Raw genomic sequence first — 25,346 nt, 5'->3', positions numbered from 1 at the left:
AAATTTTTTTATACTGCTTTATTTTTCGGCTAGAGCTGGAAAATACAGAGAGTGTGGTTGATAGAATATCTTGATTAACGGGCTATTTATCTTTTGAACCTATCTCAACATTGCGGGATTGAGTAGACTTCATAGTAGAAAAGAACTGATTGCAGACTAACACACAATGGATGGCGATGACTACAGTGTAGAGTTCAGGCACATTCAATTATATATATATATATATATATATATATATATCCAACTGAGAAATATTTATCTAGTTATACCTCCCTGTGCCTCGGCAACCAAGTGGTTTTTCTTTTCTGTGTTGATTGATACTAGTATCCGCCCGTGCGAAATCGGTTGACATCGGCCGGAAAAAAATATACAATCCTAGTTCCTCCCCGCCAAGACGCAGCGAAGCAACAATACGTCATTGTCTGGCTGCATGCATCGCGGGCTCGAGAGTTGAGACGACAAATGCGGAGCCAGAAACTATCTAGATTCCAGTGACTGGGCTGTAGATATTGTCCAGATGTACCAAACCCAAGAATTAACCAAAGGAAAAAAAAAAAAAAAAAAAAAAAAAAAAAGACAAGGAGAAATAGAAATACTCCCGAAAACTGCCCGCTGCTATCCCGCTGAACCTAGACCATCAACCCAGCCCTACTCAACCCTCTCAACAACAACCGCCGTCCCATACGAACACACCTGCGCAAACCCGCCCAGATCGCTCGTATCAAATCGGAGCGCGATAATCGCATTCCCCCCCTTCTGCAAACACTCGCCCACCATGCGCGACACGGCCTCGTTGCGCGCGCGATACAGCATTGTGGTGAACATGCCCAATTCCCCACCACCGATGGATTTGAGCACCATGCCCAGTCCTGCGGCCAGGTTGCGCGATTGCACGGTGAGTCCGTAGACGGCGCCCAGGACCCGAGTCACGCGGTAGCCCGGGAGGTCGTTCATGGTTGTGGTGATCACGCCATCAGTGTCGCTGAAGGCACCGTGGACCTCCAGGCCCTGCAGACTGTCTTGGGGGGCCATGGTGGACTTTTGTGGATGAGAAGCTGATGTCATATGGTGGATGTGTAGTTATGTTGAGGAGGAAAGGAGACAGAGAAGGAGAAGGAGAAGGAGGAGGATGGACGGAGGATGGTTTGTGTATTTATAGACTTTTCCGAAAGATGTTTTGATGATGAGTTTGCTTTCTATGGCTTTTTTGATCATTTAAATTTTGGACTTGCTTCTTTGAATGTGTCTCCTTCTGCAGCTCTGTCCTGAATCTCCTGGTTTATATACTTTTCAGACCCGGCAACAGCCTTATCGGTTGGGTTTTGCAACTAACTCCGTTTGGGATAAAACTCGTATTCCTTCAACCTCTTCATGACGATCCACTGCTATATACTTTTGATCGCCGCATTAGACGAGCAATTTGGCTTGTTAGGGAGGAATGTGCTTCTGTTTATACGGTATTTAAGAGCCTGGATTGAATGTATTCACAGATTTCACGTATTCGTTGATTGAATGATGTTCGCCTGATTATCTCTTGACAACTGTCGTGAAACCAACGAACGAGGAGAGGCGTACCATGGTCGTTTAGCAATTGTCCAAAGATTAGGCAATATCCAAGCACTAGTTAGTTAGTTAACTACTGTGTATTTCGTAAGTTATTCGTTGAGGAAATTCCTAGCCCTAGGCGGATTTCATTTCTTAGATTTTCTCCCATGGGATAATGTGATGGGTTAAAATAGAGGAACTTTTCCATTTTGGACCACAAAATGAGCCACACTCAAAGGCGAATATAGGTCATGAGAAACATACCTCCCGTCAGAAGCCAACTCAGCCTGCCATCGAACAAATATCATTGTAAATCTCCAATCCGTGGTCGGCGGAGTGTTTGACGTGGCTGCGGAGAAGCCTGCTTATGTCATCACCCGCCAGCCAACTTCCCCCACAATCGTCTGCAGAAAATTGTTCAACCTCCGCCCACCAAGACAAGTCGACCGGCTCAGAGGTGAGTTCTTCTGCCCTCATTACCCACTCTATATACGTCGTCTATCCGTCCTCAAAATAGCTGCTAATCAGCCCATGCGCTCAGCGTGCTCTTTATATCAGTCGTACCCCCCCGTTCGCACATCCAAGGTCGCCCACTATGAGCGCGGCTCAGGCGAACGACGCGGAGAAGAACATCGAGATATGGAAGGTCAAAAAGCTGATCAAGCGTCTCGAGGCAGCTCGTGGAAATGGAACGTCCATGATCTCGTTGATTATCCGTAAGCCTCAGTTCTCATCTACAACCCTACCCACGTGAGGCTTTGCCCGACTATTTCCACCCTCGGACTGACTCACTTTTTCCTGCCTAATAGCGCCTAAGGATCAGGTTTCACGAGCTGCCAAGATGTTGGCGGAAGAATTTGTATGTGTTACTTCTCCACAGAGGCGACCATTATCTTGATTTTTGCCAGCGGCGCAAGTTAAGAATTGCATATTAATCTTTAATTCGCGTCACAGGGCACCGCTTCCAACATCAAATCTCGAGTTAACCGTCTCTCCGTCCTGTCGGCCATCACCTCGACGCAACAGCGCCTCAAGCTATACACTAAAGTCCCTCCAAATGGACTTGTTATCTACTGTGGTGAAATCATCACCTCTGAGGGAAAGGAACGGAAAATCAACATCGATTTTGAGCCTTTCAAGCCCATCAATACGTCACTCTACCTTTGCGATAATAAATTTCACACCGAAGCCCTCAGCGAACTTCTCGAGTCTGACCAGAAGTTTGGATTCATTATCATGGATGGGAACGGTGCTCTTTTTGGAACCCTAAGCGGAAACACAAGAGACGTCGTCCACAAATTCTCCGTCGATCTGCCTAAGAAGCATGGCCGTGGTGGTCAGTCTGCTCTGCGTTTCGCCCGTCTTCGAGAAGAAAAGCGCCACAATTATGTCCGCAAGGTTGCCGAATTAGCAGTGCAGAATTTCATCACCAACGACAAAGTCAACGTTGCCGGTATCATCCTTGCCGGATCTGCTGATTTCAAGAACGACCTCAACCAGTCCGACATGTTTGATAACCGCCTACAATCGAAGGTTATCAAGGTTGTTGATGTTTCTTATGGTGGTGAGAATGGCTTCAACCAAGCCATTGAACTTGCCTCCGAGACCCTTGGCAACGTCAAATTCATCCAGGAGAAGAAGCTCATCGGTAAATATTTCGAGGAAATCAGCCAGGATAGCGGAAGAGTCTGCTATGGTGTGGACGATACTCTCAAAGCCTTAGAACTAGGCGCAGCAGAAACGTTGATCGTTTACGAAAACTTGGACATTACACGATGGGTTCTCAAGGCCAACACTGGCTCAGAGGTTATTCTCCACACCACCAAGGCCCAAGAGGCCAACCGCGAGATGTTTATGGACAAGGAAACCGGGCAGGAAATGGAAATCGTCGACCAGAGCCCGTTCCTCGAATGGCTTGCCGAGCATTACAAAGATTTTGGTGCTGCCCTGGAGTTTGTTTCCGACCGGTCCAGCGAAGGAAACCAGTTTGTAAAGGGCTTTGGTGGTATCGGAGCTGTTCTCCGCTACAAAGTCAACTTCGAGCAGTTGGCTGATTATGAATCCGAGGACGAATTTTACGACGGTATAACTTCTTTCTCTCACTTTTTTTGCCCTTTTCTTTTTACCCTCCTTCTATTTATTTAAAGGAAGTCGACCTCCATGCTAACAATATCTTAATTTTCCCAGATTGACGGTTTTGCGACCTCGCGGATAGCGAGGATGATCGCCCAGAAATCCCATTGGCGGATGTTCTGACGGCTCGTCCTTTGAACTCAGCTCCTAATGATGTTCAAGAAAGTTACCAGACAATCGCAACACGGGCCCTAGGTCCGTCTGCCCAATCTAGTATGAAGCTTCTCAGAGGTATGCCATCTTTTTATTATTTTCCTACCTTTTTGAACATCTAAATTAAATGTCTTCCTTGTTTTCTATTTAGGGCCATCCAAGCTCCGGAATGTAGCTATGAGCGCTTGAAAGGGATAGAAAAAAAAAAGAACTGGTTTCGAATTTCTTATACAGGAGAAGAAGAATCCTTTTTCTTTTAAATCACGAAGCCTGACTGGATTACTGAGCAAAAAGAGTCCCGAAACGGTGGGAAAGGGGTGTTCGTTTATCTTTTCTCTGAGTTTTTAAACCTTTTCCCTAGCATAGCCAATAACGTGACCATACTCTTTTCTCTTACTGCAAAGTTCTGTGTTAATTGGCACAGACAGACCTGTGGATACAGCCCAGCGAGAGAACTTTAGAAGGGACAGAGGCCAAAAAAAAAAATTATTATATCAGTTTTCCAGCTTACCTGTTTTTATATATCTTATGGTTACCATTATCATTACCACTGCTACTCTCACTACTTATCTATTCACTCTTGAACTTTCTGTTTCGCAACTATGTCTTACGTGATTTATTTTACTGGGGAGACATCTTTCATATATTTCGTGCTGTACGGTTGGATTAGAGAAACCAACTCCTCCAACTCGCTTTGAAGAACACAGTCGATATGATATATTTTTATATACTTCGGGGGACGAAGGAAACGAAGGCCTCTCCACAACTGAGCGTTGCTCGGGTTTTCAATTTTTCATGGTTTCCATTTTTTGGGGGGTGGGGTTAGAGTGTTTCTTTCTGGGTTCATCAGACATACGCTTGTGCGGGATGTGATTATCAAACACCACCACCGACAAATACATTGTTGTAACGTTGTTTTCCATATAAAAAGACATTAAGAAAAAGAACTAATCTATCATAAAGAGATACATAACAATCGTTCACTCGTTCATATTATAAACACGAATCCATTTCACTCACCCCTCCCTTCTTCCCTTCCTCCCCCTCCTTTTCTCACCTCCCCAACCGATCTCCCCAACTCCCCAGGTCCCTACAACAGCTCGTCTTCCCCTCCAACTCCTCCATTGCCTTCTCAACAACGTCCTCCTCATGCACGCCACGCACTCTCTCGCACTCCACGAAGAAGATGTACTGCCAGGGCCTAATCTGGCCCGGGCGAGAGACGATGCTGGTTAAGTTGAGGCCGTGGCGGCGGAAGATCGTGAGGGCGTCGACGAGGGCGCCGGGGGTTTCATGGGCAATCATGAAGGAGATGAGGGATTTTACTTTTGTGGGCGCTATGGTGGACGAGGGATAAAAATCCTGCTCGTCATCTCTCGTCTTCTCACTATGGCCATTCCGCAAGACGAGGAAGCGCGTCGTATTATCGGCGCGGTCCTCGATATTGGCGGCTAGGACGCATAGGTTGTGGTGCGCGGCTGCGAGGGAGCTGGCGATTGCGGCTGAGATGCCTTCGCCGTTGTTGCCGTTTTCGCCTTGACCAGCACCAGCACCACCACCACCCCCACCACCGTAACCGGGCAGGGTATTGCTACCGCTTTTCGCGACGATGCTTGCTGCTTTGGAAGTTGAGGGAGCGTCTTGTCTCTCTGTGCCGCGGAAGTATTTGGAGAGGAAAGCCTCGCATTGGCCCCATGCTTGGGGGTGCGTGTAGAGTCTTGAGATGCAGCGGTAGATGGTTTCGGGATGTGATATGTCTGTATATATATGTACGATTAGGGTGACCCTTGGTAGAATCTTGGGATGCAAGAGAGCGCATTATATATGTACCTGAAGCAGCGTCCTCGTTCCGGATAAGCAGACAGTGGTGGACGGTTAGATAGTACTCTCCGCAGACGACGATGTCACTGTATCGACTATCGCGGTCAGCCAGGAGGTCAAGAGTCTGCACGACGGAGCCGTTTGTGGAGTTCTCAAAGGGGATGACAGCGTAATCTGCCTCCGTGGATTGGATGGCGGCGAAGGCGTCCGCGAAGCTGGGTTTGGGGAGCAGAGTGATTGTTCTTGCTGGAGAGGTGGGGAAGAGGTCTAGAGCTGCCTGTCTTATTGATGCGGCATTGTTTCAATTCCTTAGTTAATTTACCTCTCAGGGTAGAAATAGGCTTGTGGAAGTTGGATTGGAAATTCATATCAAAACTGGCTTGTTGCTTTCTGACCTGGTGGGAGAATGAGGCCAGTGGTCCGAGAAAAGTTACCCTCAACTCCCTTTGAGCGGGAGACGGGGACATGCTGCGGAGTTGTACCTTCACCCAGTTGATAGAGGGATGTATATCAAACTACCCTTTCGAATGGGATATTTAATACGGGAGTCAATTGCTGCGAATTGAAAAGTGTTCTTCCGTAGTTCGTGAAAATGGTTACCCCGCTAGGTATCTAATATTTTAAAGTGTGGTGGATAGTTTTTTATTTTGGTCGGGGAAAAAGTCCCCGCAGACTTATGGAAATATTTACAACCACCACCGCTCCGAAAATTGAGTGTCCAACAGCCGTAACTACCCAAGGTTGCTGGCAAGCCCAATGTCGCCGATTCCGCAAAACTATGTTGGCTAACACATATAAACATGTCAACAACCACCTCGCCGCGCCTGGACTGCTCCCGCGCATACAATCCCAATCCTGCCGCAGAGTCTCCTCGTCTGCTCTCCGCACACAGCTAAACCAGCTACCCCAACGCCGTCTTCCGCTCTTCTACGACTATCTCACCCCGCAACAATCGCATCTCCTCAATCTATCTCTCGCCGGCTTCGTCCCTGCCACAGCAACCGTTAACAATGCCAAATCATCTCCAACGACTGCATCAACAACCCTCCCATCCTCAACTTTGGACCCACCGCCTATGCCTGCCGGTCATCACCTAGTTTATTTTCCACCACAGATCCCCATCTCCCAACTCTTACCAGACGGTACGGATAGATTACATTCCCCAGGTTCACCCTTTAATAGACGGATGTGGGCCGGGGGTTGGGTGAGATTGTGCAAAAAAAATCACAATAATGATTGTAATACGGCTAGGTCTGGAAAGCATAGACCGCTGCTACTCAGCGGGCGACGTGCTGTGTGCATCGAAGGTATTCGAGATGTGTCCGTGAAGGGCAAGGAGGGGGATGAGAAGGTGTTTGTGGGTGTTGAGAGGCGGATGGCTGTTGTTGGGGAGGGGGAGGATGAGGAGACGATTAGAGGAAGGGTGTGGACTAAGGATGAAGCAGAGTGGGGAGACGCGGCTGTGGTTGAGCGGAGGAATTTGGTTTTTATGAGGGATAGGGCGGGGATCTTGGACGGAGGCGTAAATGATACACGTTTTAGGAGGGTTGTAAAGGGTTTGTTTTAGAAGGATTCTTTTTTTTTTTTTTTTTTTTTTAAAAAAAACATGAAGATGCCTCTTGGCTAACAAAGATCAATAGCACCAACCAACCCAGACTTTAGTCACCTTCTCATCCCATCACGGTCCCTTCTATTCCGCTACTCAGCGCTCACCTTCAACGCGCACTCCATCCACCTGGATCCCAGCTACGCTCGAGAGGTCGAGGGATATCCGGACGTACTGGTTCACGGCCCGCTTACTCTCACTCTAATGCTCACAGTTTTCCAGAACCACATATCTGATGCATCTGCTAGGCGGCCGGTAATTGGAAGCATTGAGTATCGCAACCTGGCACCCCTGTTTGTGGAACAGGAGATGAGGATATGTGCTAAGCGGAAAGGCAATGGCGAGCGTGCTAGTGCTGGGGCGTGGGATATATGGGTAGAGGGGCCTGATGGAGGGCTCGCAGTTAAAGGAACTGTGCATATATTGTACCAACAATGAGATGGAGAAGGAGATAGAGGAGAACGGCATTGAGAAAGCTTGGGAAAATGCCTCTCAAGTTTTTTCATACGCACAAAAGCTCGGAAGCCATTTTTGTATGTTTTAAGACTTCCTCAGCCCTCTAGGGCTTCCTCGTTCTCCATCCTCTCCGCCTCACTCCGCCTCTCCACCCGCCTCATCCATCTCTTTCTCCACCAGTTATCTGCTTCCATGCAACATCGTTCATTTTTGTCAAGCTTACGCGGTGCTTTGATTGAAGACTGTATTGGCTGGCGCCCAGTGACCCTCTCAATGCAGTTAAAGGGGAAGACTGTACTGTGCTAGCCCTCCGCATCTTTCTCATCTTTCTCATCTTTTCTTGGGTGGTTCGAGATTTGCTTGTGCTCTTCCCGATTGGGGCTTTTCTAACTCAATTAGAAGAGTTGGCGTTAGTTCGCTTGGTCCACCTCTTCTCATTTCGTTTATATTTACACAGCCATTCCACAATATGCCAAAGCAACTCACTTCCGGAGTTGTCTTCAAACTCAATTACGTGAAGCGGAGTCACGGACCATCCGGTCTTTCTCTTCATCTTCCTGGCTCCGGGGAAGCCTAGCCCAGCCCTAGACCCCAATGGCCTGGAGATTCATCTCTCCCTTCGTTATCGGAGTATTTGGTGATACTGGATTCTCCAGAGTGCGATCTATCCATTCCAAGATAACTTACACGTACAGGCGGACCAAAATGTCAAACGAAAGACGAGTTATTAAGGCTCGGAAATTTCATTTTTATAGCCTTGCCTTCATATTTCATATCCCTAACCCAAAAAGGGTTTGATGCCATCGAACGAGTTAACCATATCGTAAACCTGCGGGTTTGTCTGACTTTCCCGAGTCGAATATGTCCTTCGGCAAAAACTGGTTGTATGAGGACTTGCGAACTGGACCCTAACATGCACGTCGGACGTTTTTAACGTGGCGTCAGTTAAATGGCGTTCACTACCTATTCCCTCTTTTATTCTGGCAAAGGTCTTATTCCATGTGGTGGGAGGCCACCGATGTGGTAAAAGAGAGAAACGGGCATGACCACTACCAAAAGAGGGGGAAATTACAGCGTCGAATAATCCGCTGTCGAGTCCACCTTGGCAAACATTTCCCATCCAAGTTTTGCCAAAATAATGTCGGCAACAACTCACATTTTGTCACAGTGTGCGACAGATTGTCATGAGGGGACACGCCCAAAAGTAAGGAATGACCACAGGAATCACTTTACAGAAGTGCACGCTTGCGAAGTTCCACCTTTCTGGTTAAAGATGATGCTGTCTGACCAATCCTCAGAGTCAAAAATCGACTATCTGAACAAAATGTCTAAGGCTGCCGATGCTGTATTCTTCGTGGTCCCGGCAGCCGCCAACATTCTTTGTTGATTCCAGCATACAGGGCGACAAGAGAAACGGCATAGAAAGCGGAAACTGAGGTCCTGATTCTTAGTGAAATTTTAAATAGCTATGTGACAGACAAGCAGGTCATAAGATGGCCTTTTGATCATATCTGGCAAATGTAGCCTGCTTAAGGGTTTGTGACCGTCAGTACGCCATGAATGTTGATCGAGCAGGATCCACCCCTGTTTTTTGAGCTGACGTTCTAATATCTATGTTGTGTGTGGCTGATCGTAGTAAATGCAAGTGCCACTTGCAGATATGTGACAATCTGTGAAATTAAACAAATTGGTGATGTTTTGAGTAATGAAGAAAATTATTTGCCGGCCAGATTCTTCGCGGCATGACCATGAGAGGGAGCAGGAGAGAATACTCCATAGATGGGTTCGGCGCTTAGGGCTTCTCAAATCACGGGATAGCCAGCAGCTAAACCTGCACCGTTTGTGACAACACCCATCTTCTTCTCCCTTCATTTTACATTTCTCTCCCACACCAATGTGAGCAAAACCTGTATTTCTAACTTCTATCAACAGACTGTCCATAAATATGGATGTTTTTTGGAATGCACCTCCAGTGATCAGGTAAAACCCACCAAGACACACTTCTTGTTCTACTTGCGTGAGTGCTGGTATATAAAATCATACTGACAGTTCCTTTCATTCCCACAGGACCATCACTGCGGCTGCATTCGTCGAGTCTCTGCTCGTATATGGCGGTATTCTCAGTCCATTGAGAATCTTTTTCCACCCTTCTTTGATTTTCAAGGTCTTTCCGGACATCTGGAGACCAGTCACCTCATTTCTCCTGACGGACTCAGACCTGAACTTTATCTTTGATCTTTACTTTAGTAGGCTTCTTGCTTTGGTTTGCTTCGTTGTTCCATGAGAGACGGCAACTAGTGTTTTCCTGGTGGAAGTGGAAATAATGTGGCCTCGATGCCCACTCTTCTCACTAACTCCTTTATTCTATATCAACAGTGTATAAATATGGCAGTGGTCTGGAAAAGGACTCGCCACGCTTTACTGTCCCTGGCGACTTTTTCACTTATGTTATTTTTGTAGGCACAGTGATTATGGTAAGTGTTTCAGTTCGATTCGATTCGATTCGATCTCCTTTTTATTCCTTTTGTTCACCTTGTTCTACCTTTACCCTCATATTTTTTACTCCCTCCGCATATCTGCCCGCCCAGCCTGATCTAGCTGAAGCGGTTCCTGGTCGTGAGGAAAATTACCCCTACATCTCGTGCAGCTCAATCATTCGCAATCAATCCTTTTATGGGCTGCATGCGGTGAAGGCATGGTGGGATTATCTGATGCGTAACCAGCTAGAGTAATTCTCTGTTTCTCGCATGGTGGTTGTGGGTCCCTACATTCCCTTGAAATCAATCATTTTACTTCGGTACCCTCGCTAAAATGTAACGTTATGAATGAACTTCTTACTTGTATTTCTATGCATGGTCACATCTACCGATATATTGTGTGATATTACTTGATTCTTCTACTGTGGAAAAGAGGCTGACCAGCCCTAAATAGTTGACCGCAGGTGGCCTCCTAGGCGCGGGGATTTTCACTCAAGGTAAGAGTTAAAAATCCCTTAACATGGAACAAGAGAATGATTGTATCACCAAACCTTTGTGAATGAATAGTAATATTCCAAACTAACTCTCCTCGCCCTCTAACTAGCCCTAATACTCGCCTTCATGTACACCCACGGCCAAGTCAACACTGGCAAAAAGGAAAACTTCTTTGTCGTCCAAATCCCCGTCGAACTCGTTCCCTGGGCCACTCTGGTCCTCAGATTGGTAATTCGCGGCCCGCAATCAGCACAGACAGCGGCATGCGGCCTCGTAGCCGCCCATCTGTACGAGTTCCTAACCCGCATCTACCCCACCTATGGCCGCGGTAGGCAGTTTATATGGACCCCTGTCTTTGTGAAGAGATGGTTCGGGGCCCATCGCATGAACCAGACTCATCGCGCCTACGGTGTCTCGTACCACCCTGGTGATAGGGAGACGCGAGAGGCCTCAGCTTCCGGGTCGGGGAGTGGTTGGTTCTCGAGCAATTCGTGGAGTGGGAGGGGTGTTGGGCGGAGGCTTGGATGACATTCAATTTCCTTTACTTGCTCGATTCTGCTATACCATGTCTATATCCCCCCCGCCCTTTTTTTTTACGACTTTTTGCCTGTACTTTGTGTACTACTAGTAACGAGATGGATAGATGATTGACATTTTTGGCATATCTACGGTCTGATGACAATTGCACTTATGATGAGCACGCATATCGTCCAGTATTTAATTTATTTTTCAATATTTATTATGCATCTTTTCCTATCTTGAAAACCGCAGCGTACCCCCTCGCTCTAGGTTCGTAGCATTTTCGCCTCTTGTTTGCAACCAAAAAGTCGAATGATATCACGTGATATAGCTCTTTTCATTGGCCTGGGATTTTCCAAATAAAAATTTGGACGCACTGCAAAATTGTTTGCGAAAGCCCGATATAGGAGTCAATTTTCCTCCACCCGAACAGGAGAATTCAGTCGGGGTGACGTCTAACTTCGTTCGCTTGCGGTTTCGATCAATTTCTTGCAATCAATTCAAAAATGGCCACAGTCGCAGGAAAGATGGATGTCGACTATGCTATCAAGCCCGAGGCTGTTACGCCCGCCATCCCGACCTCAGAATGGCCGTTGTTGTTAAAGAACTATGATAAACGTAAGTTTCTCCGTTTATAAATACATAATATCTTAACAACCCCATGATTGTTGTGGAATTTTGGTTGGAAGGAAGTTAACCATCTGAAAAATTGTGCAGTGCTCGTCAGAACTGGTCATTTCACCCCGATCCCAGCCGGTTGCACACCGCTGAAGCGCGACTTGAAGTCATATATTAGTTCTGGAGTTATTAACCTTGACAAGCCGTCAAATCCATCTAGTCATGAGGTTGTGGCATGGATGAAAAGGATATTGAGGTTGGTTATTACCTGACTGTTTATCCTTAAAAGTTGATAAAAAGGAGAAGGAGGGTCAAAAAAATGAAAACGGGAATCGAAATATTTAAAGGCACAAAATTAACAGTGGGAATTTTATTTTAACAGAGTTGAAAAGACCGGTCACAGCGGAACCCTCGACCCAAAGGTCACTGGTTGTCTAATTGTCTGCATTGACCGTGCGACACGCCTTGTCAAATCCCAGCAAGGCGCTGGAAAGGAGTACGTGTGCGTGATCCGTTTACACGATAAAATCCCTGGCGGCGAAGCGCAGTTTGCCCGCGCCCTCGAGACGTTGACGGGTGCACTCTTCCAACGCCCGCCCCTCATCTCCGCTGTCAAACGACAGCTGCGTATCCGCACGATTCACGAGAGCAAGTTATATGAGTTTGACAACGACAGGCATCTGGGTGTGTTCTGGGTGAGCTGTGAAGCGGGGACGTATATTCGGACGCTCTGTGTTCATCTGGGACTGTTACTGGGTGTTGGTGCACATATGCAGGAGCTGCGAAGAGTAAGGAGCGGAGCAATGGATGAGAAGGATGGAATGGTCACGTTACATGATGTGCTTGACGCGCAATGGATGATGGATAATAACCGTGACGAATCGTATCTGCGGCGGGTTATTCGGCCGCTGGAGAGCTTGCTCACCTCGTACAAGCGCATCGTGGTGAAGGATAGCGCTGTTAATGCTGTGTGCTATGGTGCTAAGCTTATGATTCCTGGGTTGTTGCGATTTGGTAAGTGATGATACAATGTCCTTCTCAAGATTTTGGTTTACGGGATTTTGAAGCTGATGGGGATTTTTGTAGAATCTGGAATTGAGATCCATGAAGAAGTCGTCCTCATGACCACCAAGGGTGAGGCTATTGCCATCGCTATCGCACAAATGTCCACTGTTGAGCTCTCGACCTGCGACCACGGTGTCGTGGCTAAGGTGAAGCGTTGTATCATGGAGCGTGATCTCTACCCCCGCAAATGGGGTTTGGGTCCTGTTGCTTTGGAAAAGAAAAAGCTCAAGTCTGATGGCAAGCTTGATGTTAGTTTCTTCCCCCTTTCCTATATTTAAGTTGATTACTTATACTAACTAACGCCTAGAAATACGGCCGACCGAACGAGAAAACCCCTGCAAAATGGAATTCTGAGTACAAAGATTTCAACGCTCCATTAGATAGTGGTGCTGCAGCAGCTTCTACCGCTTCTGTTCCAACTCCTGCTCCACCCGCTGTCTCTAAGGAAGCAGCCCCAACTCCACAAGTCAACGGAAACGCGCCAGCTGCTGAAGAAGACGATGAGAAGAAGCGAAAGCGACACGTGGGCGAAACTCCAGAGGAGCGAGCAGAGCGGAAACGTAGAAAGAAGGAGAAGAAGGAGAAAAAAGAAAAAAGAAAATCGAAGCAAGCGGCAAAAAGTGACGATGATAGCGAGTAAACGAAGCGGGCTAAAGAAAAAGAAAGAGATGTTTTATTTGATCAAATCGGCAAGATGAATCTGCTCTCGAAAAGTTTTTCTTTCTCTTTCCCTGGGTTTTCTTGTATCATATTCGCTTGCTTCGCTCCTTTGCTTGATCCCGTTGGTTGAGTGTTTATTTTTGTCGATTTGCATATTCCTTTACGGAGTTCCGGGAAAATTTGGGTCCTCTGTTTTTTCAATATTTTTTCTCCTCTTGAATGTGCTCTGTGATTGCGATACTGATTTACCCTAGGAGTCTTGTTTGTGAGAGAGTGTCTATTATGTGTATGTTTGTGTGATCTATTCCGTTGGCTGGTAATAAGTTTTCTCGATGTGTCAGGATCGTGAAGGAAAAAAATACCAGCTTTGGTTTCTTACATATCTCAATGTGAGGCTGTTTTAGCTCTGAATTCTGCAGCTGCCTTCTTTTTTTTGTTTTGCATTCTATAATATTGTGTTGCAGAGGAAAATATCAGATACACATGGGTAGCTCAACCAATGACCTAGTTAATGGGGTCACATGCCCATCTCCAACTTCTCCATCAAACGTCATTCCACTTCCACTCCTGACTCCGCTGCTGCAACAATGCACAAGAATCTCTAGATATCACATCCACAAATAAAAGGCCGACATTTTGGCAGTTACGGAAGGAGAATTTTTGTTTGTTTAGCTGAACTCCGCTGTAATCATCCCCGCTGCGGACATTATCGAGCCCCTCATGGCTGTGGAGCTCACCTCCATAAAGCTCAATCCGGAGAGTCACCTGCTCCTGGTATGCATATCTAATCTACCACTGCACACTTAGTAAAATCTCTGATATAGCTGACAAGGAGATATAAAAATTACAGGATCAACCCCTCCTCCGCCTCCCTCATGAACTTGCTCGCCGCAACTTCAAATCCGTCCAACGCATTGTCGAACGGGAACGAGACTTCGTCCTCCCCTACCTAAAAGAGACTGCAAACGCCTCCCTCTCTGGCACGCAAGATGCCACCCAAACTCTCGCCGCCCTCGACACCATGATCAACCGCATGCAAGGCCTAAAGCGAAAAATGGAAACCTTGCAGGACGAGGAGAAGAAGATCCTGACCCAGTCGCGGAAACGCATCCAGCATCTAGAAGACCTGTATAAGATTCCGAGCTTGGCGGATGTCAAGTATGAGGAGTGGTCGCGGATACGGCTGAATAGGTTATTGGTGGACCATATGCTGCGGTCTGGGTATTCGGAGAGTGCGAGACAGTTAGCTGCTGAGAAGGGGATTGAGGACCTCGTGGATTTGAGCGTGTTTGTGCAATGTCAGCGAATTGCGGAGAGTTTGGGGAGGGGAGAAACTAAGGAGGCGTTGACGTGGTGTGGGGAGAATAAAATGGGATTAAAGAAGGTTCAGGTATGTTTCCATCTGTTCTCTTTTGGCTGCTGCGGGAAAGTAACTTGGATGAACTTGAGAGTAACGGCCGACTTTGGCAGAGCAATCTTGAGTTCGAGCTACGGTTACAACAGTATATTGAGATGGTGAGGGCGGGAGATAAAACAGAGGCGAGACAACATGCCAGAAGGTTTCTATCACCCCATAGCGAGACTCAGGCGACGGATATTCGACGGGCGGCAGGTCTCCTGGTGTTCTCTCCTGATACAGAAGCGGCACCTTACAAGGTCAGTTTGAGACAAATTATTACTTGAACTGCGGTCATGCTTTGCCACCTTTGTTGAAGCTCAACAAACTAACACATCTCTCTAGGATATGTACTCTTCATCCCGCTGGCAATATCTCTCCAACCTCTTTATTCGAACCCACCATGACCTCTTAGCCCTCTCCTCACGCCCCCTTCTCCAAATAGCGTTGTCAGCCGGCCTCTCCGCGCTTAAGACACCATCCTGCCATTCAGCCTACGCATCCTCCAGTTCCAATCCAAACTCCATAACCACATCTGTGTGTCCGATATGTTCGACTGAATTGAACGAGCTAGCACGACACATGCCGTATGCACACCATACTAAGAGTTATGTTGAGAACGACCCCATCGTCTTGCCAAATGGACGTATCTACGGCCGCCAAAGGTTACTGGATATGTGTAAGAAGTCAGGTTTCGTGGCACCGGGGAAGGTCAAAGATCCGACGACGGGCGAAGAGTTTGACGAGAGGGAGATGAAGAAGGTTTATATTTCGTAGTTTTTGCTAAGATATCTATGTGTGTGTATGTTCTTATTTGTATCTTTGCGTGGCGTTCTAGGGGCTGGATGGGCTGGAATGGGGATTTATTTCCTTTTGTTTGGAGTTCCATTTAGCACTCTTATCTCAGTGGTATTCATATATTCTTAACAATTGGTATCCCTACTTATTTCTACACATATGATCATCAAAGATCTCTTCCACAAATTGATTTTCTTCATGTCTTCGAAGAAGTAGCCATTTCCAGAAACACTTCCCCAAAAACAGTTGCGAAACAGCCGGCTTCCCTCTTTCGCAAGGTATCAAATTGAAACCGAATAGACCGAATAACTGAGCCCATTAATCGCTATCATCATCGGTATTTGCCCCACCTCTGCCTTTCCCCCCTTTCTTCCTTTTCTTGCCTTCCGCACCACCACATTCTCCAACCCCTCCAGTTCCTTTCTCGAAAACATACATCCTCGCCTCCCTATCCTCGCCCCTCCATCCACCCCTTCCCGTACCGCCATTGCGCTTCTCGATTTCTCCAATCGTGCGTGCATGCGAGTAACCCGGATAACTAGCCCATGGAAACCGGAAACTAGTAACAACTCGCAGGCCTGCGTGGCGTGCTAGATCGCGGATATTCCAGAGTGTATAGGGTTCGCCTTCGAAGAGTGAGACGAGGATTTGACCTGGAGTTGTGCGGAAAGGGGATTTCTCTCCTGTCCCAGTGTTATTGTCTGTGCCAGAGCTGGAGCCGAAGTCCGAATGGGAGTCAGGCCATTCGTTATCTTCATCCCCACTCTCATCTCTCCTGCCCTGCGACGTAGTTGGTAGTACTACTGGCTCCGAAAGGAGCGGGACGCACGCCTTAAAGAATGCGACGACTAGTTCTTGGTTCGCGCGTACCTGCCTGTTTACATCTGTGCTCAAGCCGCCAACGTGAGGAAAGTTGAAGCAGATTATGTCCCATGGGCCGCCTCTGCCGGTATGTTGTTGGTGATTTTGTTGTTGTGGGGAACCAACAATGTCTTTCCAGGTATGGTGTCTTCTGCTTTTACAAGAGGAGAAAGTAGTGGTGCGAGGAAACCCATTGCGAACAGTCTTGCCACCGCCAGCAGGTCCAGAGCCCAGTTTACGGGCATCGATGGAAAACAAGACTTTCGGGACATGGTTTCGGGCGTGTTGTGTCTCTGAGGGTTTTTCTATATTTTCATTTTTCAGATTCTGACCCTCCTCCCTCGCTTCCAACTCTTTCCCCTTCTCGCTACCGCTACCTCCATCTTCAAAATCTTCATTCTCGTCGCTTTTCCTTTTCAGGCTTCTAGGCTGATACGAAGATATCTCTGAACCACACGCATAAAGCTTCTCAATATGCCGCTTTGCCTGCGGATGTTTCTCGTAAAGTGCCTGTTCACTATCGTAGCTGGTGGCAAGCAGATTTTTGCAATCGTGATGTGTTGCCAGAGACAGGGCGAATGAAAAATCTCCTGTCTGGAGATGTTAGGGATCCATGGCTTTTTACACTTGTAGAGGCGAAAATGTCCACGGAGAGCAGGTAGATAGATACGTTTCAAGCATGCTGACGACAACAGAAATGATGCAGGAATGTAAATTGAAGCAGCGAAAAAGAGACACAAGAATAGAAATGAACTAGAGCAAGAGACTCCAGGCTCCACACGCCTGTCAAACTGTGCGTAGAGAGGAGTGATACATGTTCACTTCTCCTAAGGAATAGATAGATCAGAATATCGGGAGTCTCATACATGGCTGCCTAGGTTAAACAGCTCAGAAAAACCGAATTGCAATCTGCTTGATCTGCGGAAACAATAATCCTGAATCAAGCAGCCATACATTCGACTGTATTTATCACTCGGATCTGGTGTTACGCAGAAAATGGCCTTCAAACGAATGACAAAATCGGAAAAAAGGGAAATAAAATTATAAAAATTGAAACGAATAGAATTAAAACTAACCTTCCCCAACCAACAAAATCCTATCTTCCTTTTGAAATGGAATTGTCGGGGCCCGACGCTGTGCATTCGCATGCTTCGTTTCCCGATAGGTTTTCCCCTTCGCGCTCCCGCCCCCCTGGCCCCCTTTAGACACCGCTGTCGACGTCGAGACTCTCGAGAAACTTTTCATTTTTCTAGGCCCACCCGCCCCAGCTCCAGCTCCAGCTCCTGGGGTGATAGCGGTGGAAGAGCTCCTGCTTTTGGGTCGGTCATGGTGGTGGAAATTGGCGATGCGCGGCTTTTTAGACTTGCCCATTTTTGAAATTTGATGATTTTGTATCTCCGTATGGTCACATTAAAACAACAAAAAGAGAAAATATGTTAATGTAATCATACGCAAGAAGCTTGGGGGCCTATCAGGGGGTAATTAAAACAAGGCGTGGTGGATGTACGCGAAAATCGATGGAGGTGGATTTTGATGGAAAGGTTGTGATGAGAAAAAATTAAATAAATTTAAAAAAAAAAAATCGCCAATGTTCATGCAACAGCCTATCTATCCTATAAATGGATGGAAAACCCCAAATCTAGTTAAGTCAGATATTCTAGCTATGTATATTGTATTTATATACGGGAACGCATTTTTCAAATAGCCACTTACATACAAGAGTTGAATTTAAGGAACAACCTACAGTATGGAATTAACCTACCTAAACTTCATGCACACCAGACAACACGACCGCAAGATTAAAATAAGGAAATCAACACAATATTCTCTTCACCACTCCATGGGAAGCGAACTCAAACAAAAAAAAAAGGATGGGGAAACCAGACAGCATTCTCTCTATCACCTTAGGTATATATGTACACTTGAAAGCGTCAACGAAGTAATGGAAAAAAAGCATAGTCCCAACATATATCAGGAGGAAATAGGGCATACAGAATACCAGCATTGTTCAAAATCTTTATCCCACGCGCCTCAAAGAAATAGACTTTGACACAGAAACTTTTGGAAATTGGTTTAAAACTTGAGGGATGAAGATTAGAATGCGGGAAGACATGGGAGGTGGAAACAGGTAAATAGGATAAAAAGGGATCACGAAGGCTCATTATAAAATATAGACAAACGGAATTAAAACATTACTAACCACGCACGAGGACAGCGGTTAAAACGGAAATAAAAATAGAAGGATGAAAAAGCAAAAGGGCAACAAATCCTATATTGTTGGTTACCTTTCGGAATCTTAGATCAACTCAAAGCTCGAGAGTAGGGAAGTGGAACTAATGTAACAAGATGATAGGTGTCGATGAAGTAAATAATAGAAAAGTTCCACCCAGCAAAATAAATCCAGAGAATTGGATCGCGAGCAGGCCAGCCAGGAGCAGAGGACGTATCGCGTGTGTTTGTGGCGTAAGCGATATATAAGAAATATATATGTAGGAAGTGGTGCCATACAAGAAATACTGCAGGCGAAACTGGAAGTGTTTGCAGGGTTACATACGGACCGGATTTCCTCCTCCGTTTATAACACCATTCTTTTGATTTTTTTTGGAGACAGCTGACTGCTAAAAGGCTCTAATTTTTGCCGTTGACTTTGGGGGTAAGTGGGTGGAATGATAGAGACAGGATCCGAATTCTTAGGACTTAAGCCCGTCTCTCATGCTTTGGCTGCTTGCGCTCATCGGTGGATTGGACGTGGGAAGAACGCCAATTCTAGGTTTCGAATTCTGCCTAACCTTTGCCATCGCATATACCAGACCACTGACAAAGCCAACGAAGATCGCAGAGACGCTGGGGAAGGTTACGGGGGCGTCGAAGAAGATGAGGCCGGACAAGGCAATGGGAAGTTTGTTCAGTGCTCCCACCATGGAATAAGTGGTAGATGAGGTTACTCGCACACACCATGCTGAGGTATACGAGATAAAGACGGAGGACAAGCCTGAGAAGACCATTGCCATGATAATGCGGCTGCGAGTCTCTGGAGGGAAGTTTAAGTTGATGTTTTCTGATGACCAGTCTTCCACGACAAGAGAGGCGACCAAAATAATGGGGATGGAGAGAAGATTGTTGTAGAACATGGTGTCAAAGTCCTTGAAGTTAGTCAACTTGATTCTCTTGCGCATACCAAGAACGTAGGATGCGGTGCAAAGGCAGTTGATCAACATCCAGACATATCCAGTGTTGAGTGTTGAAATTTTGCTTGTGGCATCCATGCCTACTTGTGAAAGCGCATGGTTTATGTCTGCCCACGCCGCAATGATGGAACTCAGAACCATCAAGCCAAACGAGAAAAGCACCATGCCAGTGACCGAGCCTCCAAACCACAGCACTTCGCCATACGCAATGAGGATAATAGTTAAGTTTTTGAATATGGTATATACGGGGATGGAAAGGAACTGCAAGGCCTTGGTGCCCGTATATATCATGCCGATGAGGAGGAGAGAAATTGGGAACCCTATTTGAAGTACCAGAAATTAGATACTACCTCCGCTGTAATACAGAGTGCAAAAAAAGGGGAAAATTCCCCAGTCCACACTTACATTTCTTTGCCTCATCTATATTAAAATCCCGATAGGTGATAATCTTCAAGGATTTGCACGTTTGAATTGCAGCAACGCAAACAAGGGACTAAATATAAAAGTTTGAGTCAGACAAGGCGTGGTGAAAAAAACCAAGAGAAAAAAGTGAAAAAAAAGAAGGCAATCCAAATAGAAGATAATTCCGCATACCTGGACACACAGAAGGAGAAAGTTCAAGTTAAATGAAGTCCCTGACAGAACATATTTATTTGCAACAGTCATCAAAATCGAAGAACAGCAGTAGCAAAATACGGGGAGAGCGGAGCTGTATGTGTATGAGCGTGATGAAGGGAGTCGGGGTTGCGAAGGCGGCGGAGCATCGAATCGTTTATTATTGGCATCCAACTTGTCCATATCGATGGCATAATTATCGTTCTTCTTATCGTCCGCCATTTTGCATTGATTGTCTCGAGATAGGTTGAGGAATGCGCGATGCTGCGATTAAAGGGGGCGATGGCGAGAGAAACACCCGCAAAGTCAAACAACAATACAGACTCGGAGAAAGAAGAAAAAGGAGAAATCTTAACGAAAAAAGGCGACGATCCGGACGGATGCCAAGTGAGTGGAATGAGCCTGCCGACGGGAGCGGGATCAGAGTGAAACAGCAGAGCGAAGAGAAGTTGGTTTTTTGGATTTTGTCTCGAATAGTAATTCGTTGATTCGTGGTCGAAGAACCGCAGCCAAAATTACGCATGCTCGTCCGTATTTCGCCGTGGCCTATGACGCATGTATTACACGTACGCGTATTACTCGCCAAAACTTGCCCATCCTCAGCCTCCTCTCAGCCTCCTTCACATAAGAGCTCGTTCCTCGTATCATTCTCGTACAATACATACTCGTACAATCTGGAACAATATCCCATTTTATCCCAGGAACCGTTCGCCTTGGTGCCGCAGATATTAAAGTGAAAACCTTCCATCCAAATCTAGCTCCATCACTGAATCCCCATTAAAAAAGACAATATGTTACCTAGTATGCCGTGAACATTGCCACCGGGATATGTGCCAATGAACGCCTAGAGACCATACAACTTTTCCATCAGACTAACGTCGATTCAAAGATAAACCAATGGCATTGTTTCGAAAGAATTTACTCTTCGTCCAAGTCGACGAAGTCCTCGACGCGGGAATGTTTACATCGGAATAGCTTCTCTAAGTGAGGTTGCTTAATCACTCTGATTAGAAACATGGGCACGATGACACTTTTTAGCAATTTACTCTGCCGTCAAGACTCTGCTGGTGTTCCGGCGTTGACTTCCCTAGTGTCAACAGCTGTCAACGCGTGTGTGACAGACAGTTCATGGGACAAACTTTTGAACTATTGGCAAAGCAAAACACTTGGTCTATCGATATACAATCGAACATCTACTTACTGCATTCTTTCTCGTTTTGCTGATGCTCCTAGAAGCGTGACCACACTGTTGATATAGGGCCTAGGTGACAACTTATTGTTTGGTAGTGAGAGCGATGACATCCTCTGGAAGTTTCCAGAAAACAATGAGAAAACAGGGAAACGATAAACTGCAATCATCTTCTGTCGTCCTTTTCGAGAAAAGCTCTTTAGATTCAAATGTTGAAGCTACTACATACCGCAAGATCCACACATACTCCAGCTTTACGTGGAGCGTTTTGAAACGATCAGTGAAGGGTTAAAAAAAAAAAAGTTAATTCGACGTTCCTGAAGTTCACATGTACTGTGCTATGCATGGTTCATTCAGGTTCAATACAGGCTCGCGGGCATTGCAAACGGAATATATCCACATCTACATCAAATTCAACCGCGGATATTCTGAGAATATTCTCAACAACAGTCCATTGAGGAGTGTTTCAAATCCTGGAACAATAAACGAGGGATAAGGGATATGAGAGGACTGGGAAAGGTGCTTGTCAAACAACACGAGCAGTCATGCATATATTCAGGCACTTATGGATAAAAGTAGAGGGTTTATTATGAATATATATTTATCTACAGATCTGTACATGAACATCGAATCGAACATGATGGGTTGCACTTCTGGAAATGCTGGAACCCTTACAACTAACTCCTGCTGCCAAGAACTATTGTGCCGCGGTAAGCCAAACCTAAATTTTAACGATGGGCTAGCTTAACAGCACCCTATCCATGAGCCAGCAACGGTGCTCATGTCTCCGTTTCCTTTAGCACGTATATACTTTCAAGACCAACTTCACATCTGCGATACACCTTGAACGACAACATGTTGCAAGGATGTTTGAACGATATAGCTATTGCGCTTCACCGAAACCTTTCACCACACAACGTGATGTACGGCATATTCAGTGGCTATTATGCCCTATCCCCTCGTCTGGGGGCGAGGCACAATTAGCGCGAGACGTTCTGCCGCCCTTTTCTGATTTCTGATTGGTGCGTAACTTCCACGACAAACTGATGGTTGGTTAAAAAAGGCGGCGAGGAAAAGGGCGCTAATTGTGCCTCGCCCCCAGACGAGGGGATAAGATGGAATTGTTGAATGCAAAAGTAGTGCTATGGCCTGAATGAATTGTAGTTCTCTAGTGTCATGTATGTATAGCACATATGCCATACAATTATTCTAGCCCAGTTTTTTTTTTTCTTATTTCTTTCATTCTCTGTAGAACTCCTCATCGCCCCGTATATAGGTTTTAATTCAGAACCTTGGAATGCTACATCTTATTGGCAGAGAATAAGCACCGCATCAACCAATCAAACCCTGGCCTGGCTCGATCTTTTCGGCAGTCAATAACTCAAAAATTATCTAGTTATTATCTCAGTTTCCAGTTTACAAGTTTGTTCACATTCCAGCTTCAACCAGCATCACATACATACCTCGATTTAAGATATAGGACATATAGATACCAATCCCTCTCCCCCACAAAAACCCTCCCCCATGCCCCCTAGAAAATAGTCCCTACATAGAAGAGGCTATCTTCCTCCCCCCTCCAACATGCCACCCCGCAACCACGACCTCCCCTCCGATGAAGATGACAACGACGCCCTCTTCGCCGCCCTCGAAAGAGAAGAAGATAACCCCTCTTACAAAGCCCAGCGCATCGAACAGCTGCAATCAGAACTAGCGGCCCGCGCCCAACAGCAACAAGAACAACATCAAAAGAACAGCAGCAGCAACAGCAACAAACTCGACGATAATAATAACGCCACAACTTTCCAAAACACCCTCGTCCCCACACTCCCATCCGACCAATCCCTCCTCGACTTCACAACCCGCCACCCCCGCTGCGTCATCCACTTCTCCCACCCGGACTTTGCGCGCTGCGCTGTGATGGACAGACACATCCACGCCCTCGCAGGCCTCCATCACGAGACCCGCTTCGCGACCGTGGATGTTCGCAGGATACCATTTGTCGTGGAGAAGCTAAAGGTGAAGGTGCTGCCGTGCGTGATTGGGTTTGTGGACGGGGTGGGTGTGGAGAGGATTGTGGGGTTTGAGGGGCTGGGGTACGGCGGGCGGCACGACGCTGATGAGGAGTTTCGGTCGGGAGAGCTGGAGAGGAGGTTGTTGCGGCGGGGTTGCTTGGTTAAGCGGCGGATTGGGGAAGGGGATGAGGTTGGGAGTGACATTGATGGGGAGGAGGAGGAGGAAGTTCGGAGGGAACGGGGTGGAAGAGGGATCAGGGGTGGGGTGAGGAGGGGTCGGGAGGTTGGTGATGACGATGATGGCGATGATGATTGGGATTGAGAAGGATGCTAGTTGTTTATGGATTATTTGTGGGAATTTGGAGATATACTCATGTGGATGTGAGCAGTATTCAATGCTTTCGGACGGCGTTACTGGTCATTCATAAGCGTCTATTTTACTTCCCTGCGGCCATTCCGAAAGACATATATCAAGGATATTCGAATGGATGCCATTGGGTAGCCTGATTTGTTGTAGTCAACCGTGGCATTTTTTTATTTTTTTAAATAAATTGTCTGCTATTTCGGATCTGCTATTTCCCAGCCTGCCAGGCTAGCTGTTGACCTGGTGGGAAGTTGACGATGCACCCCTTTGACTGGGAACCCCTCCTTCGCACAATCGCACGCCCTGCAGCCACTAACTAGCCTTGTCATATTTTGGAAGACGAGAGGGAGTCTCAGTTTTGAGCGGGCCGGAAGACGCCTATCGCGAGGCCAATAAGGAAAGGAGAGGAATCGAGAGAATGCAGACGAAACCAAGGAAGCGAGACAGCCATTATTACTATTCTGGCTTCCATGTAAACCAATGCTACGATAACCATGATAACATGTATAGTATATGCCTCCGAATGCATTGAATGAATAAGATATGCATATACCTGTCTCAGAGTATGGACAAAAAGAAAGAGGGTAGGCACTATTTCCATCTAACAACATAAATAACCTGGCAAAAAGAAGTAGGAGAATAGAAGCAGCAGAAATGAAAATAGCACTTGTTAGATATTCCTAGTACTCATAGAGTATATATATATACCAGGAGGGACCATCCGACAGCAAAGAGGCAAAGAAAATAAAATATATGTTGTCAAATGTTAAATAGTTAACTATACATACGTAGCATACATGATGCGAATGGCGAGGTGGGAGCTAAAGGAAGGGGGAAACAAAAGGCTGACTTGAGATATAAGAAACAACACGGTGAGAACAGCATATGTACACACTTTATTATCCGGGAGCAGAAGTTGTCGAACGAGGGAGGATGGATGCACCAGAGATTCGGTGGGGGCTGTGGATTGGAAGAGTTTGAGTACAAGCCATACAAACCGGCGCACAGATCTGTAATGATTAAATTGTTGCTATGAAAAGAACGAGAGAAACACTGAGGACCGCAGGTTTACAAAAAGTAAGAGAGAGGAAGGGAGCGAGAATTTACAATTAGGAAGAAAGAAGATAAATTAGTACAGAAAAATGCTATGCATGAATGCTCCGAGTTTTTGGCAATCATGAAAAAGCTTTGGGAATGAGATGTGTCTGAGAAGAAAGAAAGGCAAGAGAGAAGATGGACGAAGGAACCGAAACGAAGGCATAAATAAAAGAAAAGAAAAGAAACGCAGGAACCTTAAAAACAAAAATGGGGGAACGAGCGGGAGAGAAGTAGCTATGAGTATAAAACAAATAGGCAAAAACAGTTATGTTCTATA

The 25,346-nt window shown here is 46.2% G+C and overlaps 11 protein-coding genes across 11 annotated transcripts; 7 read left to right on the top strand and 4 right to left on the bottom strand.

Annotated features, from left to right (window-relative positions):
- Positions 1–648: 648 nt before the first annotated feature.
- Positions 649–1,032, bottom strand: HCBG_02165 (uncharacterized protein; the record flags this gene model as incomplete). Its single annotated transcript, XM_045429214.1, has 1 exon — positions 649–1,032. The coding sequence occupies one exon, from the start codon at positions 1,030–1,032 to the stop codon at positions 649–651; it is 384 nt and encodes a 127-aa protein (XP_045291000.1).
- Positions 1,033–1,912: 880 nt separating this feature from the next.
- Positions 1,913–4,317, top strand: HCBG_02164 (eukaryotic peptide chain release factor subunit 1; the record flags this gene model as incomplete). Its single annotated transcript, XM_045429213.1, has 6 exons — positions 1,913–2,002; positions 2,087–2,261; positions 2,355–2,404; positions 2,500–3,628; positions 3,823–3,909; positions 3,983–4,317. The coding sequence occupies 6 exons, from the start codon at positions 1,913–1,915 to the stop codon at positions 4,018–4,020; spliced, it is 1,569 nt and encodes a 522-aa protein (XP_045290999.1).
- Positions 4,318–4,729: 412 nt separating this feature from the next.
- Positions 4,730–6,269, bottom strand: HCBG_02163 (chorismate mutase/prephenate dehydratase; the record flags this gene model as incomplete). The annotated part of the gene is made up of 3 exons (XM_045429212.1): positions 4,730–5,588; positions 5,662–5,929; positions 6,048–6,269. The coding sequence occupies 3 exons, from the start codon at positions 6,117–6,119 to the stop codon at positions 4,885–4,887; spliced, it is 1,044 nt and encodes a 347-aa protein (XP_045290998.1).
- Positions 6,270–6,372: 103 nt separating this feature from the next.
- Positions 6,373–7,696, top strand: HCBG_02162 (uncharacterized protein; the record flags this gene model as incomplete). The annotated part of the gene is made up of 2 exons (XM_045429211.1): positions 6,373–7,208; positions 7,293–7,696. 2 exons carry the CDS (start codon positions 6,431–6,433, stop codon positions 7,694–7,696), a joined length of 1,182 nt encoding a protein of 393 aa, XP_045290997.1.
- Positions 7,697–9,659: 1,963 nt separating this feature from the next.
- HCBG_02161 (uncharacterized protein) lies at positions 9,660–11,214 on the top strand (the record flags this gene model as incomplete). The annotated part of the gene is made up of 5 exons (XM_045429210.1): positions 9,660–9,694; positions 9,782–9,960; positions 10,091–10,188; positions 10,646–10,688; positions 10,796–11,214. 5 exons carry the CDS (start codon positions 9,660–9,662, stop codon positions 11,212–11,214), a joined length of 774 nt encoding a protein of 257 aa, XP_045290996.1.
- Positions 11,215–11,635: 421 nt separating this feature from the next.
- HCBG_02160 (centromere/microtubule binding protein CBF5) lies at positions 11,636–13,528 on the top strand (the record flags this gene model as incomplete). The annotated part of the gene is made up of 5 exons (XM_045429209.1): positions 11,636–11,823; positions 11,923–12,079; positions 12,206–12,837; positions 12,910–13,136; positions 13,196–13,528. 5 exons carry the CDS (start codon positions 11,712–11,714, stop codon positions 13,526–13,528), a joined length of 1,461 nt encoding a protein of 486 aa, XP_045290995.1.
- A 635-nt stretch (positions 13,529–14,163) lies between these two features.
- On the top strand, positions 14,164–15,895 carry HCBG_02159 (macrophage erythroblast attacher; the record flags this gene model as incomplete). Its single annotated transcript, XM_045429208.1, has 4 exons — positions 14,164–14,322; positions 14,399–14,938; positions 15,019–15,204; positions 15,290–15,895. 4 exons carry the CDS (start codon positions 14,269–14,271, stop codon positions 15,719–15,721), a joined length of 1,212 nt encoding a protein of 403 aa, XP_045290994.1.
- Positions 15,896–16,060: 165 nt separating this feature from the next.
- HCBG_02158 (25S rRNA (uracil2634-N3)-methyltransferase) lies at positions 16,061–17,974 on the bottom strand (the record flags this gene model as incomplete). Its single annotated transcript, XM_045429207.1, has 3 exons — positions 16,061–16,454; positions 16,572–17,193; positions 17,680–17,974. 3 exons carry the CDS (start codon positions 17,972–17,974, stop codon positions 16,061–16,063), a joined length of 1,311 nt encoding a protein of 436 aa, XP_045290993.1.
- Positions 17,975–18,476: 502 nt separating this feature from the next.
- On the bottom strand, positions 18,477–20,800 carry HCBG_02157 (golgi GDP-mannose transporter; the record flags this gene model as incomplete). Its single annotated transcript, XM_045429206.1, has 3 exons — positions 18,477–20,111; positions 20,197–20,284; positions 20,386–20,800. The coding sequence occupies 3 exons, from the start codon at positions 20,626–20,628 to the stop codon at positions 19,294–19,296; spliced, it is 1,149 nt and encodes a 382-aa protein (XP_045290992.1).
- Positions 20,801–21,421: 621 nt separating this feature from the next.
- Positions 21,422–22,053, top strand: HCBG_02156 (uncharacterized protein; the record flags this gene model as incomplete). Its single annotated transcript, XM_045429205.1, has 3 exons — positions 21,422–21,518; positions 21,694–21,882; positions 21,953–22,053. The coding sequence occupies 3 exons, from the start codon at positions 21,422–21,424 to the stop codon at positions 22,051–22,053; spliced, it is 387 nt and encodes a 128-aa protein (XP_045290991.1).
- A 1,123-nt stretch (positions 22,054–23,176) lies between these two features.
- On the top strand, positions 23,177–23,929 carry HCBG_02155 (GTPase inhibitor; the record flags this gene model as incomplete). Its single annotated transcript, XM_045429204.1, has 1 exon — positions 23,177–23,929. One exon carries the CDS (start codon positions 23,177–23,179, stop codon positions 23,927–23,929), a length of 753 nt encoding a protein of 250 aa, XP_045290990.1.
- Between the last annotated feature and the right edge of the window lie 1,417 nt (positions 23,930–25,346).

Source organism: Histoplasma capsulatum (genome assembly GCF_000150115.1).
Source record: "Histoplasma capsulatum G186AR genomic scaffold supercont2.2, whole genome shotgun sequence".
NCBI classification, from domain to species: Eukaryota; Fungi; Ascomycota; class Eurotiomycetes; order Onygenales; family Ajellomycetaceae; genus Histoplasma; species Histoplasma capsulatum.
Note: the sequence above shows the minus strand (reverse complement) of the source record. Positions and strands in the feature narration are given on the sequence as shown.